This window comes from Sphaerodactylus townsendi, linkage group LG08 (genome assembly GCF_021028975.2).
Source record: "Sphaerodactylus townsendi isolate TG3544 linkage group LG08, MPM_Stown_v2.3, whole genome shotgun sequence".
NCBI lineage: Eukaryota > Metazoa > Chordata > Lepidosauria > Squamata > Sphaerodactylidae > Sphaerodactylus > Sphaerodactylus townsendi.
The window spans coordinates 112,063,462-112,082,752 of record NC_059432.1 but is presented as its reverse complement, the minus strand read 5'-3'; the positions used below and the strand labels follow the sequence as shown (position 1 = coordinate 112,082,752).

The 19,291-nt window shown below is 51.4% G+C and overlaps 1 protein-coding gene across 1 annotated transcript in view; it reads left to right on the top strand.

Moving 5' to 3' along the window:
- OPA1 (OPA1 mitochondrial dynamin like GTPase) overlaps nucleotides 1-19,291 on the top strand; it is a 58,801-nt gene that overhangs the window by 5,676 nt on the left and 33,834 nt on the right. The window contains exons 4-14 of the mRNA XM_048506976.1: nucleotides 1,211-1,318; nucleotides 2,490-2,543; nucleotides 3,939-4,006; nucleotides 7,521-7,625; nucleotides 12,548-12,601; nucleotides 13,953-14,057; nucleotides 16,714-16,800; nucleotides 17,221-17,334; nucleotides 17,469-17,549; nucleotides 18,526-18,600; nucleotides 18,793-18,864. Of these exons, the coding sequence (XP_048362933.1) occupies nucleotides 1,211-1,318; nucleotides 2,490-2,543; nucleotides 3,939-4,006; nucleotides 7,521-7,625; nucleotides 12,548-12,601; nucleotides 13,953-14,057; nucleotides 16,714-16,800; nucleotides 17,221-17,334; nucleotides 17,469-17,549; nucleotides 18,526-18,600; nucleotides 18,793-18,864 (923 nt within the window). The remainder of the gene's footprint in view (nucleotides 1-1,210; nucleotides 1,319-2,489; nucleotides 2,544-3,938; nucleotides 4,007-7,520; nucleotides 7,626-12,547; nucleotides 12,602-13,952; nucleotides 14,058-16,713; nucleotides 16,801-17,220; nucleotides 17,335-17,468; nucleotides 17,550-18,525; nucleotides 18,601-18,792; nucleotides 18,865-19,291) is intronic.

Sequence of the window (19,291 nt, the reverse complement as noted above, 5' to 3'; positions counted from 1 at the left end):
TGCCTAAAACGTTTTTGGACAAGGCACCTGCCCCCAGGTGGAAGCGAGGGGCGGGGCTGCAGGTTTTTCTGGCAGCCTGTGAGCAGCGGTGGCCATTCGGCTTCTGTGTCTGCTCCACAGTAAGTAGACAATAGCATTGGCGGCGGCCCCTTGATAGTGGCAGATGTTGGTTTCATTGGCGGCCCTTGTGGTACCAGGGCTCGCTTGGGGGGCATTTGTGTGTGTGTGTGGGGGGGGGGGGTGTCCAGCACCCACCCACAATGTGGAAAGTCGTGATGGGGAAGAGAGAACTGTATATAAAAGCTGATACTGGCCCTTTAAGTGGTGTCTTGATTCTAACATGTCTCTGTTTTGTGTGCTTTCTGTGTGGGGTAAAATTTAAGACTTTTTCATAAAACTGATGTGCAGTTCTAATATTTTACAGCCCATGTTTTGGCCCTGGAGAACTCATAACATTACTTAAGCATGGGGAAGAAACCTCTGAAGTGACACAGTTAACGTTCCAGTAAAAGCAGTCGATCTCTGGCTACCAATCTTGATCCTCCTTGATCTCAGATTGCAAATGCCTTAGCAGACCAGGTGCTCAGGAGCAGCAGCAACAGAAGGCCATTGATTTCACATCCTGCATGTAAGCTCCCAAAGGCACCTGGTGGGCCACTGCGAGTAGCAGAGTGCTGGACTAGATGGACTCTGGTCTGATCCAGCAGGCTAGTTCTTATGTTCTTATGATTGGTGTTTGGAATATGCTGCCATAGGAGGTGGTGATGGCCACTAACCTGGATAGCTTTAAAAGGGGCTTGGATAGATTTATGGAGGAGAAGTCAATCTATGGCTACCAATCTTGATCCTCCTTGATCTCAGATTGCAAATGCCTTAGCAGACCAGGTGCTCAGGAGCAGCAGCAGCAGAAGGCCATTGATTTCACATCCTGCATGTAAGCTCCCAAAGGCACCTGGTGGGCCACTGCGAGTAGCAGAGTGCTGGACTAGATGGACTCTGGTCTGATCCAGCAGGCTAGTTCTTATGTTCTTAAGGTCCTTGCTTTCACATCCTGCATGTGAGCTCCCAAAGGCACCTGGTGGGCCACTGTGAGTAGCAGAGTGCTGGACTAGATGGACTCTGGTCTGATCCAGCTGGCTTGTTCTTATGTTCTTCTTATCAGCAAGAAAGGGACACAGCCTGTGGTGACTTTTTTCCTCCGTTTCCCCAGACAAACTTAGCAAGGCTCTTCCTGACTCTGAAGACCTCATGAAGCTGCTGCCTGACTTTGACAAGATCGGAGAGAGCTTCGGGTCCCTGAAGGGTTTCTTCACGCCTGGTGAGGGCCTATTTCATCTTGTTCAGATAGGAGGAAACAATAAGATACGGGAAGGCAGACCAGCATCTTTTGTAGCATTCCACTCTCTCCGTCTTCATGTGGAAGGCAAATGAGCATCAGCTGGGCTTACAGGTGGTCAGTTGTCTGACTCAGAGAACCTCTGGACCGGACGTGGAAGTTCCGTGGGGGTTTTTTCGTTCTTGGCTCCAGCAAACCCTTTTCGGTGCCGACTCAATGCAAAGCCACACACTGATACCCAGTAGTCCCACCCCTCAATGATGCGGCTGGCCTCCACTCGAGCCAGGGCCTTCACGGCTCTGGCCCCTGCCTGGTGGAACACTCTCCCTTCAGCTGTCCGGGCCCTGCAGGACCTTGGGGATTTCCGCAGGGCCTGTAAGACTGAGTTGTTCCACCGGGCCTTTGGAGAGACTGGCCGCTGAGGGTGCCCCCGCCCCCTCCTCTTTACCCCCATGGGCCCTAATACCATCAGGACCCATTATTTCGCATTAGGAGGGTTTCGTAAGGGCACGGGTGATGTTTTAAGATATTACTGCTGTTTTAATTATATGTATGTTTTTAGCTGATGTTTTATCTGTACACCGCCCTGAGCCCTTTGGGGATAGGGCGGTATACTAAATTTAATAAATAATAATAATGCAGATGCAGGCATGTGCGTCTTGGATTGTGGGCAGAGGGCCTGGTGCTTTGGGAGAGGCTGCTTCGCCCAGCAAGGGCTCTGGGCTTGCCCCAGCAAGCTGCTCATCCTGTCTCGTTGGTGCTTTCTCCTGCCAGTGGTGCCTGGGACACACCCAAGCGGCGTGATGGGAGAAGCCTGCAAGGGGTCGGTGCCCCAGTTTGTCCCATAAACCTTGTTTGAGGCGGCCTCTACAAATGGCTCTTCACACGAGAGGAGCAGCAGGGGGCTCTCGTTGCACTTGGACTAGAATGGGATGGGGGACCTTGGGAGCTACAAGTAGAGGAGAGACACACATACACGCCCATGTTTCAATCTACCCGTCTGTCCTCTGTTGGCATACCGCTTGTGGTATCTTTGCCATGATGTCTCTGTGGCTCTTGTGATGATGCAGGAGGCCAACAATACCTCTCATTTCCTTTGTCATTTGATTCTATTTATAATTTCTATTTCCCCTTTTTTGCTGGTTTTCCACAGGTTACAATTTGGTTAGTGAAGTCATAGGAGCTTCTGATCTACTTCTGTTGTTAGGTGTGTAAATTGCACTTTTTACTGCCCCTTAACACCTCCCACCCTTTTAACATAGTTATCATTTTTTAAAGCTGATAAGAGAAGAGGGAGTTCAACCTCCTTGGGTAGAATGCTTTTGAAAAAGAAACCTTGATTTTGGAAACCTTGTGGAATCTGTCAGTCTGTACACTCATCCCGCACATCTGGTTCTCAGTTTAAGCAGAATTCCCCAGGGGAGGCATGAAATCAGTGCTGCCCACGTCCCCCTGCGTTTTAAGAACGTCATGAATTTGGGTTTTTTAAAAAACCCATTTTGCTGACATTCTACAGACGTTGTGTGCAATATGATATCTACTCACTTACATACTGTGTGTGTGTGAATAAAGGACATGTGTGAACATAAATAAGTGGGTGAAAAAAAGGAAAAGAGTTAAAAGTCTGTAGTTGAACGCTTGCTTCTGCCTTTTTTTCAGTAGCAGTAGATTTTTAGAATGAGCACCAGGCGCAGAGGTGGCTGTTTTTGCAATGTGGTAAATAGAATTCTTAGGAGAGTATCAACATCAGGAAAGGAATTTATTTATTTATAATTGGTTTTATATACCGCTCCTCCCCTGAAGGGCTCTGGGCGGTGAACAACACAATAAAACAATAGTTACAATAAAACCCCATTAAAACAGCAATTAATAATGTTACATTGGCATCCAATCGTAAAAACAAACTTCATAGATCCACCCTGGAAAATAAAACAGAGAAGCGGAGAACCCAGAGTGTAAAGGAAAAGGAGGGGGAAAGGGGAGGGGGGGAATCAGCGAATAAAATAGACTCTGCCCTGTCCTCCAAGTTGAAGTCAGGTGCTGTTAATTTTAAGCCCATCCATGCAGAAGATGGATGAATGAATGAATAAGAAGCCCTCCCATCTGCTGCCATGTAGCTTAAGCAAGAACCCCTGCTTTGGCATAGGCTGAAGTGGCCCCTCCTTAACTCTGCTGGACAGAAGCCTTCTGTCTGTGCAGATGTGGCTTGTGTGCCTCTCCCCCTCCCCACCCCAGGACCCCTGGGACACCCATTCCCTCCCTCTGCACACCCCGCCATACCTCGAAGACAAGCGGGATGCAGACGTTTCCTTCGGGGGCAAAGCGGAGATGTTTCCAGAGGTCCCTCAAGATGGTTACACTGGCCTGTTCGTTTAGTGTTTTGTAGAGGATATTTTGTTAACCATTTCAGGTCACCAGCTTTGCATGGGCTGTGGCCATATTTGTGCTTGTAACCAAAGGTCCTCCTCGGTGGACTCTTTTCTGCAGTGTGCCTGGGAAGGAGTTTGTAGAAGTGCCTGCTGGTGGCCGTCCCTTTGCTGCTTTAGTGCTGGGGTGTGTTTTCTGTCCCACCTGAGTGTGTTTGGCTCCTCTTTGTCCCCAGGTCCTTCAGGGGAGGCGGCGTTCAGAGCGACAGACCAGGGGAGCGAGAGTGAGAAGCAGTACAAGAAGGTACGTTCTGCAAGGGGAAGGCTCAGGTATGTGGAGAAAATGTGTACTGAGCAGGTGTGTGTGTGGGGGGGGGGTCTGTCTTGTTTTGCTGGACGTTGTCCGTTGCCAGTCAGAGGAAAACTTCTGTTGGGTGATGGAGGCTCCAGGGAGGTTTGGTAGGTTGGAAGGTTTGTGGTATTCAGGGTGGTGTTCCCTGGGAGGCAGTGTGCCTCCCAAAATGCCAGCAGAGTGGGGTTTACATTTTCAGTCCCAATCGAGGACACATTAACTGTGGTTCAGTTCCTTACAAGCACCATTCTTGCACTGGAAACCTAATGTTAAGTTAGCAAGCTAAAATACAGTGAAGGATGCAAAGGCCAGCCGGAATGACTATCCACAGATTTCTCCGTGCAATTAAATGTCAAACAAGAGGAACTTTGAGCCGCTGCAGCACAGAGAGGCCTCTTCCAGGCTCACTGTACAGACCAAGGGTTCTGGCGTGATTTTAAGGCATTTAAGGCATGCATACCTGAGGGACCGCCTCTCCCCATATTGCCCCGGTAGGCCCCTCCGCTCCTCGGAGGAGGACCTACTAGTGATCCCTGGCCCCAAAATGATCAGGCTGACCTCAACGAGGGGCAGGGCCTTTTCAGCCCTGGCCCCTACCTGGAGGAACAGGCTCCCTAGGGAGATCAGGGCCCTGCGGGACTTATAGAGTTTCCGCAGGGCCTGCAAGACAGACCTGTTCCGCCAGGCATTTGGCCAGCCTGGTTAAAAAAAAAACATCTACCATGTCATCTGGCCTCCCGTGGGCACAAGGGGGGGAGGGGAGTCGTCAGACGCCATCCACATTTTAAAATGGGTTCTGTTTTTATATAATTGATATTTAAATTATGTTTTAATGTTTGTTTTAACCTGTTGTGAACCGCCCTGAGCCCTCAAGGGGAGGGCGGTATATAAAACTAATAATAAAAAAAAATAAAAAAATAGTAGAACATAAATGGATGGTGGAGGTGGACTCTAAGCAGTCCTTGGATCAAGCCAACTCAGTGTTTCTGTATTCAGCCAACACTCTTCCTGGGGCCCAGAAGATAATGCCAGAGCTCTCACCCAGGCTGGTTTCCGTGCAGTTTGTTTTCAGTGATGTCCTTCAAATGGCTGCTGGGGGCGGGGGGGGGGGGGGGTTTGCGGAGAGTTCTGGAATGGGCTCTCCCAAGATCTCCCAATTGTACAAGATTCCATTGTGGTTTAGGACCTAGGGGGGCAGGTATAACTACCCACCCCCACCCCTGCTGTTTTTCTTACTGGGGTCATCAGCTCTGTCAGACGCTCTGGGGCAGATGTGGGCACCATGCATGTTGCTTGTGCCTTTGCCCAGTAAAGCAAATAGCAACTCCTCAGGCCATTTCAGGGTAGAAAAATGGGGGGGGGGGAGTGATTAACATCCTGCATGTGAGCTCCCCGAGGCACCTGGTGGGCCACTGCGAGTAGCAGAGTGCTGGACTTGATGGACTCTGGTCTGATCCAGCTGGCTCTTTCTTTTGCTCTTAATGTCCCCCCTCCAGTAACCCTGTGCTCCCAGCCTATATTATCATTCCTGCTTGGCCTCTTTTTATGAAGGAGAATGGCTTAGTACCGTGGTGGCGAACCTGTGGCACTCCAGATGTTCATGGACTACAATTCCCATCAGCCCCTGCCAGCATGGCCAATTGGCCATGCTGGCAAGGGCTGATGAGAATTGTAGTCCATGAACATCTGGTGTGCCATAGGTTTGCCACCACTGGCTTAGTAGTTCTGGTCTCATGGCTCCAAAAGCCACAGGTTGTTTGAGACAAAAACAGCCCTAGAACATTTGGTGGCTTCATAGCCTGTGGCTGACGGCAGGTCCCAAAGCAGGCTTTAATGCCCCCAAAAGACTCCTGACAAGTACCAAAAGAAAAGAGAGTCCGTCACTGGATGGAGGCTGCTTCTGTCTTCTCCTGTCCGCAAGACAGGATGGCCTGAACTGTGAACAAGCCAGGTGAACTTGGAAGTTTGGCATCAGCAGCTGTGTTGCGCTTGTGTGGGGAGGGGTCGTAGAGGAGAGAGTTTCAGCTAAGGTTCCTGGAGTGACATCGTGAGGCCCTTCCTGTTGGGTTGTGAAAGTTTTGTTCAAAGCAAAGCAGAAATGGTTTGAAGAGTGTGGCAATCTGTGATTTGTAAGGTAATGCCTTCTTGGTGTGTTTTATATTTATACTGTTTCTTTTTTGTATTTAAACGCTTGTTAATGATACATGGAAAGTTGTTTACAATTGTATGCTTGTCAGATTTTCTCATATTGTCGGTTCAGCTGGTGTTTTCATTTTTCTTGTTAATACACCACTCTTTTAGATATAAGATTTCTGTGTGTTTAACCACTTGTTAATGGCATCTTGAATACTGTTTACAACTGTGTCGTCCCATGTAATGGCCGGCTGGGTCTCGATATAAAGCGGTCTCTGATGAAACAGCACTCCTTTCCTATCTCAGGAGTGTCTGTGTGGACAGTAAATTGGAAGTGGCTTTTTTGAGAGCTGTCATGACTTGTAAATTTGCTTGTACAAACCTCCCTTTGCCAGTCCCATCGTGTTTGACTGGGCCTTTTCTGCTGTGAATCCCGAAAAGCACAGGTTGGCCTGGCGAAGGGGAGACTGTGCCTTTCATATGACCAGTTCGGTGCCCGGTCACTGCATCGTCTCCGAAGCTTTATTATTGTCTGGAAACCCATAAAGTGGGAGTCCGGTCCTTCCCACTGAGCCTCTCTAGATCAGTGATGGCGAACCTTTTTAAGACCGAGTGCCCAAATTGCAACCCAAACCCCAGTTATTTATCGCAAAGGGCCAACTCGGCAATTTAACCCGAATGCTGAGGTTTTAGTTTAGAAAAAACCGGTTGGCTCCCTCTTCCTCCGCCCCACCTGCTTGAGCAGGGGCCAGCCTGCTATAGCCTCCAGCAAGTCCTGCGTGCACCACTCTGTGCCTCTCTAGCATTTCTGCATCCTCTGCGCCACCCCCCAGGCAGAAGCCACCCGGAACACAGGCACCAGGCCCACCAGCTGAGTCCTCCCTGCTCACCGCGGTGTGCACACGTCTTGCTCAGTGGCCCAGGCCAGTCTAGATGTTTGTGTGTGGGTGATTTTCCACCCCCACATGATGAACTGTGTGTGTGCCCACAGAGAGGGCTCCGAGTGCCACCTCTGGCACCCGTGCCATAGGTTCGCCATCACTGCTCTAGATCTTCCTGCAGAACCATCTTATTGTCCCTTTGGCTGTATTCCCAGTTTCAGCCAGGGTTGCTGTTCGCTTTCATGTTGTAACAGAAATCATCAGCATCTCCGTTTTCATTGCCCTCAGATGTACCCTGACAGAAATCAGTGCCAAGATCACTTGTTCCCCTCCCCCCCTGCCCCCCGAATTTCTTTCCGTGCCCACCTCAGCTTTGCACCCTTTGGTTTGATATTATTTCTCCCCTCACCTTCATTTTTTTCCTTCTCCTCCTCCTCGTAAACGTACGGCAGGGTCTACTTGGAGAACTCGTTTACTTGCAGCAGCAAATCCAGCAGCACGAAGAGGAAGTGCGCAGCACCAGTGCTGGCCCAGGCTCCTCCCAGCAGAGGCGAAAGGTGATGAGCAGGGGGCTGTCGTCCCCCCTTCCCCTCAAATACTGTGATTTGGTACCAATCAGCACCTCCCAAATTATCCTCTGGCCAAGAGCCAGCCTCCTCGTGGCAGTGCCTTGGCAGGGAGCCTCCCGGGTTCTTAATTTGGTCACGGAAATTAAATTCACTGATGGCAAGATCTGTACTTACCTTTGCTTCTGCCGCTCTTCACTAACTTGGGTGTTCTGTCTGGGTGTTCTGGGTCTGCTGCTGGGAATAAGTCCAGGGTTGGGGGTTTTGCTCATGGGGCACCTAGAGACATCTAGCTGGCCACTGTGGGGAACCGGGTGCAGGATTAGACGGACCCCACTTGACTGATCCAGCAGGGCTTCTTGTGTGGATCAGAGCTGTGAGTCGTCCGGTTGCTTGCAGCAGCTGTTTCGTCAGGGCTGGCTGGCTGGCCCATTTGCATGACCGGTCTGCCTGCAGAGTCGCTCGCCTGCCTGAAGTTGAGTTTGCAAATGTTTGTTTGTCACTCGGTTGCTGCAACATCAGTTGACGTGAGTGTTCCACAGCCACCCCAACAGGTGCAGGGTCAGAATTCCCCACGGCCCCCATCACGTTGAGACAGCTTTTCAGATTGACCAGTCTTGTGGGATAAGCTTGCTTTGCCCACGAAAACAGGTCTTCCCCCTGCTGGTCCTTTGACTTTAATGACGAAGCAGGTTTCTGAATCTGAATTTCTGGCTTTCAACGTCAGTAGCTGCTGGGCCACGAGGCCTTCCCCTGAGAGGGAAGAGTTTGCAGAATTCTTCAACGTAGCAGTTGAAAACGCCTCTCGCCATTCTGCATAAGGGTGGTGGAGGTGAGGAAACGCCAGGCCTCCGATGTTGGAGGCAGGGGGCTAAGGATTCTGCCTGTTTTCCCCACCCCTCAGAAACGGAAGCAGAATTTTTCAGGCAAGTAGTGAGGTGTGGTCTGCAGCTGGAAGGGCAAGGAAGCCTGAGTCGGACGGCAGCCCCACAGTGGGTTCCTGGAGGCCTCGGCTGTAGCTCCGTCAAGGAGCAGAGCCAGGTCACGCGGCAGGAGGACGCTTTGGCTCGGTGGCCGCTCGGGAGGAGGGCTGCTCCCCACTGCCCTGTCCTGGCTGTGGCTTGAGCCAGTAGGTCCCCAGGGAAGCCTTGAAGGAGGTGGGAGCAGCAGCAGCGGCAGCTCTGCCTTGAAGCCCCGCTTGTGTGGAGGTGGGGGCTTTGCTCAAGGATACCTTGACGCTAGCCCTGCGGCCAAGACTTTCCTTTCCTTTCATAAAACAGGACAGTTCATTACAGCTTAAATAATCCATTGCACAAAGACTACAAAGTTATAGATTATAAAGTTTTTACAAGAAACGTTTGCCAGATTTTCTATAGTTGGGACACATGCTGTCCTCCTTTTTGAATTAGTCAGAAAGATTAGGAGAAAGATTTCCTTACTTCAGGATCCACTCGATGGCTGTGGGGCTTAAATCAGACCGACCAACTGACCCTTCCTCCCTTCCTTCCTCCCTCCCTTCCCTCCCTCCCTCCCTCCGTTCCTTCCTTCCCTCCCTTCCCTCCCTCCCTCCCTTTCTTTCCTCCCTTCCTTCCCTCCCTTCCTCCCTCCCTTTCCTCCCTCCCTCCCTCCCTTCCTTCCTTTCCTCCCTCCCTCCTTCCCTCCCTCCCTCCCTCATCCTCATCTTGCAGAGGCATTCTCATTGCTCTGGAGTTCCCAGTGTCTTTCATTTTAGTCCTCTAGTTGCCAAAATGGTCAGAGCCAAAGAAAATTCAGTCATGTGGCCACTTTTTGGGATTTGCCTTCAAAATACTTTTTTGGGGGGGGTGTCAACATCTCCAGACTTTTTGTGGTCCCCTCTTAATTTTGAGCGATTAATGCTGACCAGTGACCCCGTAGCTAGCCTGTCCTGTGTGGTTGACTTGGAGGGGTTGCTCAGGACTTGAACCTTATACTTGCCGCAGCCTGCCTAGCTGAATCAGAAATTCTCCTCCACTCATGTAACTCGTCTTTCCATCCAAGCCTCAGACCATCGGGAGAGGGAGGCTGAGCCAGCCAGCTGTGGGGGCTGGATTCTTTTCTGCCCCCTCCCACGAGACGAATGGGCATGAAGTACCTCTGTTCCCTCTGCCTCCTTGGGGTGCTTTCTTGCGGTGGTGTTTGCTTGTGTGTGCCGGTTGCCCTTCCCTTGTGAGATGCTGTTCCTGTGTGGGGTGAGCTGCTGCCCCTGCCTCGATGGGGCTGCCCAGTGTCTCTGCAGCAGGGACGAAGGCTTGGATCTGCTGTTCCTCTATGGGCAGAAGGACTCTTGCCCACCGAGCATTACTCGGGAGCAGCATTCGGGGCTGCAGCAGGGGTGGAGAGGTGAGCAAGTCACAGGACACGGACAGGAGAACTCTTTCCATCTACTCTGTTGCTTCAGTGGATCCACGGCAGGCCCCTCGTCGGCCACTCAAGCTGCTCACCAGGAAGGAGAGGTGGGAGCTACGCTGACCGGCAGCACTGTGGGCCCCTCCATGGGGGTCCCTGGCACGGCAGGAGCCGGCAAAGAATAGCCCCCTTTCCCCAGCTTGCTGGTGCTGGTGGAAGCAGAGATGACTTTCTGATGGACAGGCAAAAAGGGCTCTCTGGTCACCCCCAGGACAGACAGGCAGGCAGACGAACCGTGTGCAGAGGACTCTTTCACTGGGGAAGGCTGGGGGCTCGGGCAGCAAACCACTGATTAGTCTTTCAGGCACCAGAAAGACACGTTAGGTTTTTGCGGGGTTTGCATACAATTAGATGCAGCTTAATGTGGATGCTGCTCCGTCAGGCAGGAAAACGTGTTGAAGTTACAGGGCAATACATCAGCGGGCAGAGGTTGGGCTGGGCAGTGTTTATTTCAAAACAGGCTCTTGGAAGAAAAAAAAATTGTTGAGGGGGTGGGGTTTGCCAAAATCCTCTTTGAAAAGCCACTGCACAGCTACTCGTTCTTCAGTTTTCCTCCAAGCTCTCGTGGGGACCCAGGAGCCGTGGATAAAGAGCATAATAATAGCAGTAATTAATAATTAACCCCTCAGGTTTTGAGTTTCTTTTGAGGACTCTGGCCAGCTCGCAGAGCGCTTGTCCGCCCAGGTTGAGGGTAAACATGAATGAACTGGAAGTGAGAGCGTTAAACCCCCTCCCTGCCCCCGGACGGCACCACCCTCAGTCGTCTTCAGTGGTGGGATCCAAAAATTTTAGTAACAGGTTCCCATGGTGGTGGGATTCAAACAGTGGCGTAGCGCCAATGGGGCTGGGCGGGGCACGACGGGGGCGTGGCCAGGCATTCCAGGGGCGGAGCATTAATAATTTCTCTGTTACTGTAAAAAACTCTTACTGTAAAAAAAAGTTCCTAATTTCCAGCTGGTATCTTTCTGTCCATAATTTAAACTCATTCTAGCAAGTCCTATCGTCTGCTGCCAACAGAAACAACGACTTCTCCTCTAATTGCCTGTCAAATACTTAATACTTTCAAATACTCAATTTTGTGTCTAGAAATCAAAAGAAGGAGACTTTCCTTAAACAAGGAACTTTCCCATATTTCTAAAACATGTTTTCAAAACAGCCCAACAGGGAGAATGATCCCGTTTTCTACCTTCCCTAACCAGCCACATAGGAAACAGCAGGACTTGATGATTTTTGGACCTAACGGGATTTCTAACGGAAAAGCGGACCCAATTAGCAACCCCCTCTCGGCACACACAGATGATTAGTCACCCACTCTCGGGAACTGGTGAGAACCTGCTGGATCCCACCTCTGGTCGTCTTCCTTTGGGGAGGGGGTGTTCAGTGTGTGGTGGAAGGGCTGCTTGTCTTCAGCTCCTCCGGCAGCCGGATCGCCCTGTTGCAGCATCCAGGCGCCCCTCCCGGCCCGCCTGTGAGGCTGGAGAGCTGTTGGAGACCTTGCCGAAGCCGACTGCGGCTTCTGAGCAGCCTCCCTCCGCTTCGGTGCATTTTGGTGTGTGTGTGTGTGGGGGGGGGGGGGGCCTGCTCCAGGACTCGTGGCGAGCAATGATGCCGTGCAGCTGCAGCGCTTGGTGCAGGCCAGTTCCGTAGAGTCAGGTGTTTTCCCCTCTTTGGAGGAAAGATTCTGGCTTGATTCCCGCTGGACTTTTTGGCTGAGTGGAGGAGTTCCGTCAGTGGAGAATGACTTCCGTGCATCGCTGTGCCCCCAACTGCTGTTTATCGGGGGGAGAACTGTACAGTGAGAAGTGGAATCTGCACAAGTTGCCCTTGGCCTTTGGTTAGTGGAAATGCTGTGGAAGATCCAGCCTTCTTACTGCTGCTAAAGTGATGCAGCATTCCCACTCTTTTCTGAAGTAATTATTTAACTGAAGTTTTGTACTCCAGCTGGTTAAGGCGATGAAGCTGGTCTTTCTTTACCTACATGCAGCAGAACTGGAAAGTTTGTTGGGGGCGTCGTTGAGGCCCATGCTGTAGTGGTGTCTTGAAAGCTTTGCCCTGGTCAGACTCCTTGGAGCAGAAGCCGGGTGTGGCACGTGAAAACGTGGCACTCGTCACAGGGCTTCTCGTGAGAGATACTGCCACTGAGCACATTTTCGCACTTGCTGAACTGGACCTTGTCGTGAGGGTGGATGTTGGAGACCGGCTGGAATCAAAGGGCCTTCCTGGTATGAGGTGCTTGGTGGCCGTCAGAACTGTGGCGCTTCCACGTTTCAGAGGTCCGCGTTGGATGAGAGAAGACCTTGGAGAAGTGATGTTCTGAGAGTACAAGCGGCAACCTTTTCTGGATTTTTTTTTCAGTCTGAGGAATGAATTCGATGGGATGGTCCTCATAAAACCGGTGTTTCTTAAAACTCGTGGTTTGAGAATCTGAATTATGCTGAACGTAAAACAAACCCAAATGTTCAGGCTTTTGTCTCTTCGTGTTGCAGGTTTCTGACAAAGAGAAGGTCGATCAGCTCCAAGAAGAACTTCTGCGTACCCAGGTATGGAAATCGTAGAATCATAAAGTTGGAAGAGACCCCAAGGGCCATCAAGTCCAACCCCCTGCAATGCGTGGTCTTGCTGGTCTTCTGGATAGAATTCGCCTGTTTTCCTATCAAAATGGGTTGTGACCATCCAGAGAAGATTCGGTATCTGCCATGCGGTAAATTCTCTGCCCCATTCTCTGCCCAGGGCTTACATTACTTGCAAAAGCCAAGTGACCAGATGCTTTTGATTGGCCACATGGAACCATCTGGTCACAGACAACTCCAACCTAGTGGGGCAACTCCACTCAGAACTGGCTGCCGTCTCCCAGCCGTGGTATGTGGCGGGCCCTGGCCTTCTGCCTGAGGGGTGGGCCGCCACTTCCGGTGGCTTTGGTGTGGCTCACTGGCTGAGAGGGAGAACTGTGTGTGGTCCAGGAGGTTGCTGGTTTATGTCACAGCTCAGCTCACTAAATGGTCTCTAGCAAGCTACCCTGCTCTTTATCTGAAGTGTGGAGGTGGCAATATTACCCTACTTTACAGGGTCGTTGTTAAGTGATTTGGACTCTGAACGCACTGTAGAGAGGCTTGTTATTCATCGTTACCAGCTTTGAACAAAGATTCTTTTCCTGATCATTTCCCCTTTTTGAATTACTGTTTTCATTCTGTTCCACCAGCAGCTCATAATCTTGGTCAGTTGGAACAGGGAGCCCGTGCCACCGGCTTTAGTCGGGCTCATTTCTAGTCCATGAGCGTCGGATTTATACAAGCTTTGCATTTTCAAAGTTTCCTCCAACGTGGTCCTCAGACTTGGCGGAGCCGGGAGGATGCTGCCGACCTTCCCCCGCAGTCAGTCCCAGCAGCCTTGCTTTGGGGCCTTGCAGTGAAATGCCCGTGCCCACAGTCTCCCCAAGTGCTGCCTGCCCCCGTCCAGATTGCCAGAGTCCAGCCCCAGCTGTCTGTCCCCACATCAGCGGAGATGGGTGGGGGAAGCATTAAGACTTCGTTGGGATTCACACAGATTGTACATTTGCACGTGGCCAGTGAAAGAAAAACCGTGTTCCTCTGAAGGCACGGCAAGTGTTTCAAAGGAAACAGGCATCTCTTTGATCCAGAGTACATCAAAGTGGGAAAGCAGAAAACTTTCCCCCTGGAAGCGATTGAAAGGAATTTAATACCTCCACATAACCGTACCAGTTCTTTATCGGTTATTGAAAATTGGCTTGTGTGGCTGGATTCTCCCTTCATTACGCCATGAAAGACGATGTGTCTTGAAAGCGGAGTGATCTGTGTAGTGACATGTGTTGTTGTTTTGCATATGGACCTTCCCTCCTTACCCCTCCCCCGTATTCCCACGTCTGTTTTGTAGCTGAAATACCAACGGATGCTCGAGCGTCTGGAGAAGGAGAATAAAGAGCTGAGGAAGATTGTTCTTCAGAAAGACGACAAAGGAATCCATCAAAGGAAGTTGAAGGTACTGAACGATTTCCAGATGTTTCCAACTTACCCAGATTTTTCCAGTCGGCGGGCCTGTGAGGGGGCCTTATTTTGAATCCGGTGATTGGTCCCTCTAGCTGAGCCTCTGGTGGCTGCCCAGAGACCCAGTCAGAGGAGGGCCTTTCCCGGCACCTGTCACTCAGGTTTGGTTGCCATTGAACCTGTGACCTTCCTTGTGCAAAGCAGGTATTTCTCCACAGAGCCGCAGCCCTTCCCCTGTCATCTCAGATCCATTTAAAGACGCGGGCCTCCCTTTTACTGACACTGGTTACCCCCCTAAACATGTCAGTCTTGTGTTCTGCAGAGGGGATGTATCCCTTTCAATTTAATTTATTAGCCCACTTTTTCCAAGGTTATGCAGTGGAAGTCAGTGCAGTCATGTCTAAGAAACAGGACTAGGGCTATAGCAGTGGTGGCGAACCTATGGCATGGGTGCCAGAGGTGGCACTCAGATCCCTCTCTGTGGGTACGCACAAAGTCACTCCCCCCCCCCACACACACACACACACATCTAGGCTGGCCTGGGCCGCTGGGCTCAATTATTAGCATTAAACCTAAGACGTAGTTTTGGGGAAGCAGTGTAGGTAACCCTGTAAAGCTCTGTTAAACCCCACTGATTTTCATGCGAAGAACTAAAGCACGATCCTTTACCTGGGAGTAAGCTCGGATGCTGGCAATGGGGCTTGCTTCTGAGTAAACCCTCCTAGGGTCGTGATTCACCCGTTGGAAGAGTTGCACAGTTGCTTCAAAGCAAAACCACCGACTACCACCAAGCTTACTCCCAAGTAACGCACGCCTTGGAGCCAACCATTTTTTCTAAACTAAAACCTCAGTATTCAGGTTGAATTGCCGTGTTGGCACTTTGCGACAAATAAGTGGGTTTTGGGTTGCAGTTTGGGCACTCGGTCTCGAAAAGGTTCGCCATCACTGGGCTATAGAAACAGGAAACAAAGCGTAAATATTAGACATGAGATGCTACATAATGCAGGAAATGGTGTGAAATGGATATGAAACGATACAGTGGGGCCAGTCGGCGGAGGAGTAGTAGTAGTAGTAGTTTGGATTTATATCCCCCCTTTCTCTCCTGCAGGAGACTCAAAGGGGCTGACAATCTCCTTGCCCTTCCCCCCTCACAACAAACACCCTGTGAGATGGGTGGGGCTGAGAGAGCTCCAAAGAACTGTGACTAGCCCAAGGTCACCCAGCTGGCGTGTGTGGGAGTGCACAGGCTAATCTGAATTCCCCAGAGAAGCCTCCACAACTCAGGTGGCAGAGCCGGGAATCAAACCCGGTTCCTCCAGATTAGATACACGAGCTCTTAACCTCCTCCTTAACTTCCTGCGCCACTGCATTCTGCCATCATCCAGCCCTGTTGCCTTTTTGAAAATGCTCTGAAGGGCTTCGTACATGTACAGCTAGTATCTTCAGTTCGTTGGAAGGAACGACGGCTAGCATTCCAAGGAACGGAGAAGAGGAGGACCCAGCGAGGGGCAGGCAAGTGGTCAGCTAGAGGGGGCTGTGAAGTTAGAGACCCCTCCGTCCTTTTGTGTCACCTCTTGTTTGCCTATGGACTGTTCTGCTCAGGTTTAATTCCCTCCTTCTTGGAAGTCTTCTCCCTCTTTCTCTGGGTAGGGAGGTAGTTGCCGGCCGTCCCTGTCCGTCAGTTTTCCTATCTGAAAGGTGGTTCTCTCATAAAACTTCACCTTCACTCATTGAGTCTGCTGCTTCTCTGCACAACTCACACCCTGCCAACAGAATTGAGCCTGGGGACTGGTGGAGCGACTGCAGGATGGAAGCAGCACGCGTGCGTCATCTTGCTCCTGATAATAACCGAGTGGTGGCCTTCTGAGTCGACTTCAAGGGCAGCCCCATGTAGAGTGCATGGCAAGAAGTCTAGCCTTGATGTTCCCGTGGCCTATCTCTGTGGCAATGTCGTTTTCTGTGGATCTTTTATCAAGACTGGACGAGACAGTTTTGCCCCCCTCCAGCCTCACTCAGATTTGAATTCCAGCACCAAACATTCTGTGTTTTGGCATGATGCGATTCAGAGGCTGGGCTGGGCTGGGCTGGGAGAGCTGAGCCACCAGGAAGACTTTTCCTTCTCTTAAAAGGGGGGCCATGGTAGACTTTTAGTTGATCTGAGTGGGCTAAGAAATGGCAAATGCAGTTCAATGTAGCAAAATGTAAAGTGATGCACATAGGGGCAAAAAATCCAAACTTCACATACAAGCTACAAGGGTCAGTGCTATCAGTCACAGACCAGGAAAGGGACTTGGGCGTCTTAGTGGATAGTTCCATGGGAATGTCAACTCAATGCATGGCAGCTGTGAAAAAGGCAAACTCTATGCTGGGGATCATTAGGAAAGGAGTTGATAATAAAACGTGCAAGGATTGTCATGCCCTGGTATAAAGCAGTGCAGGTATGACCGCGACTTGGAGTACTGTGTCCAGTCTTGGCTCTGGCATCATCCACATCCTCAAAAAGGATATCGAAGAGATAGAAAAAGTGCAGAGAAGGGCAACGAGGATGATTGAGGGACTGGAGCACAGAGAGCTGGACTAGATGGACTCTGGTCTGATCCAGCTGGCTTGTTGTTATGTTCTTAGTTCAGCTCAGCCTATTTTTCCCCCAGAAATCTTTGATTGACATGTATTCTGAAGTCCTGGACATCCTGTCTGATTATGATGCCAGCTACAACACCCAGGATCACCTGCCTCGGGTAAGGCTGTGCCACTGGGCTTGGAGCACCTTTGTGCTTCCTCCAGGTAGCGCTGGGCAAGGCGCAATAACACGACGTCGGGGGGGCAGGGCTGCAGCTCTTTAATGCATCCCATGAGCAAAGGGGACACTGGCGAATGTCCAGCATCGGGTGACAGGGCGGTAGGCAGGCAAAGTCTGAGCTTGTGTTGGGCTCCCCTTGTATAAAAGTGGCGGGTCACCTAAGTGTGCTTTGGGAGAAAAAACCCTACAAAAAGAACCCTGCCTTCTGGAAAACCTCCTCCCCCGCCCATTAAGCGTGCTCTTCTGATATGAATGCTGGCATGTGGAGTTCATTAGAGCTTAGAAGCCTGTGTTTTACTGAGCAGAGCAGGGCCTTTTGTGGTTGTTTTAAATTCAGTTCTGAACATTTTCACTTGAGGTCGTGGTGGTTGGAGATCAAAGTGCTGGGAAGACCAGCGTCCTGGAGATGATCGCCCAAGCCCGGATCTTCCCTCGTGGCTCTGGAGAAATGATGACTCGCTCACCAGTCATGGTAAGCCAGGTGGAGCCCCAAAGCTGTGAGGGCTCAGGCGGCAAAGGGAGGAATAGCTGCTCATGGGCCTTGAAGGCATCTCCAGTTGAAACCTCCTCCATCTGTAGCTAGAGGTTCTTCCTTCTGCATGGCAGGTCACCCTCAGTGAAGGTCCTCATCATGTGGCCATATTCAAGGACAGCTCTCGAGAGTTTGATCTGACCAAGGATGAAGACGTGAGTTCTTCCTAGTATTTTTGCTGCTGCTGTTGTTGTATCCATGCCTGCCAAAGGGAGTTGGAATGAGGAAGGAGGTGACTGAATGAAACCAACTAATTGGTAGAGATCTATTGTCTGAGACGTTCACAGCCAGGATCAGCTGGTTGTTGTGGGTTTTCTGGCCACGGTCTGGTCTGGTCATGTTTTCTGCTACTGTTTTGCGTTCCTCTGTGGCTGGCATCTTCAGAGGCGGGTCATGGTGAGATGTGTTTGTGTGCCGTGGCGTGAGACGCATCTCGCTGTGGCTTTCCTCTGAAGATGCCTGTCATAGATGCAGGTGAAAGGTTAAGAGCAAAAACCACACAGCCACACAGAAAGCCCAGAACAGCCAAATGGTGGAGAGGCCAGGAAGTTGCACTCCAGGGTAGAGATCCATGGAGACACTTTGTGAGATCTAACTCTGTATTTTAAGCATTTCTGAATGTCTGGCTGACTCCGCACCGGGTAGCCCCTTCTGTCTCGTGGCCCTCTGTGTCTGCAGCTAGAATGTCTGTGAATATCCCATGGCTGGACAGCAGTCGCTTACAGATCTGTAGGGCAGGCAGATACTGCATCAGTCAGTCTGGTGCAGATTTTCCCATGTTCTCAACATTCCCATGGCCTATTGGGGCATGCTCCTCCAGGGGAGCTCTTTCCAGACACAAGGGGACTCCTGAGGAGCAATGAGGAGGCTGGGGGGGGGGGTGCCTGGCCCCCTCCCCTTGATATGTCTTCTTCTTTGCTCTGCTGAGGGCCTCTTTGCACAGGAGCCAAGAGCAGACACTGCGTGACAGGGCCCCACTCTCACAGCCCGGCTGCTCTTGTCCGTGGGTGGAGGAGGGCCAGGCAGACACCTTCCTCTCTCAGGCGACTCCACTCCATGAAACCTGTGGCCACGAGGTGGCGGCTTCGCTCTGCTTCTGGATCGTGACCTTTTCTGTTTGTGCTGACACAGCTGGCCGCACTGAGGAACGAGATTGAGGTCCGGATGAGGAAGAGCGTGAGAGACGGCAGCACAGTCAGCGCCCAGGTAAGGCCCGGCAGCAAAGGGCATTTGCCCCTGCTGGAAACCTGCCCCCTTCTTGTGGGAGGGTGACGGCCCGTCCTGCTCCGGAGACTGCGCAGCGAGGGCTTGCCGGGCTGTCTTCAGGGCCAGCTCCTGCGAAGTCACGATGGGGCCACCCTCCTCCTCTTCCTCCCTTGCCTCTCTTTCCCTTTTCAGACCATCTCCCTCAGCGTGAAGGGGCCGGGCCTGCAAAGGATGGTGCTGGTGGATCTGCCGGGTGTCATCAGCGTGAGTCCCCGTTGGCTGTGGCCGGCTGATTGCCTTGCAGGGGAAAGAGGACGGCATGAATTCAGTTCAGCCCCGGATACGTGGGGCTTGCTTGAGCCCTGCTGGGTCTCCTGCTGCTCCCCAGCTGTAAAGCCGTGTTCTGCTGTGTTGCGAGGGTGCCATGGGAGTGAGAGGAAGAGGGATCGTGTGGAAGTGCTCTGCAGGGAACCGTGGATGCTGCTGTGTCTTCAGAGCCGAGCGTCTCAGGATGAGAAGAGTGTTGGCTGCTGGGAAGAGCTTCGGGGAGGGGGGAGGTGAAAGAAACTTCCATTTGGAGCGGGGGTGGGGGGGCGGAAGTTTCTGTTGTGGAGATAGATGAGCAAAGGTGAGCCTTTATCCAGGCCACGGAGAAGCTGGGCCTTCTGGCCCCTCATCACTGTGGTCGGCC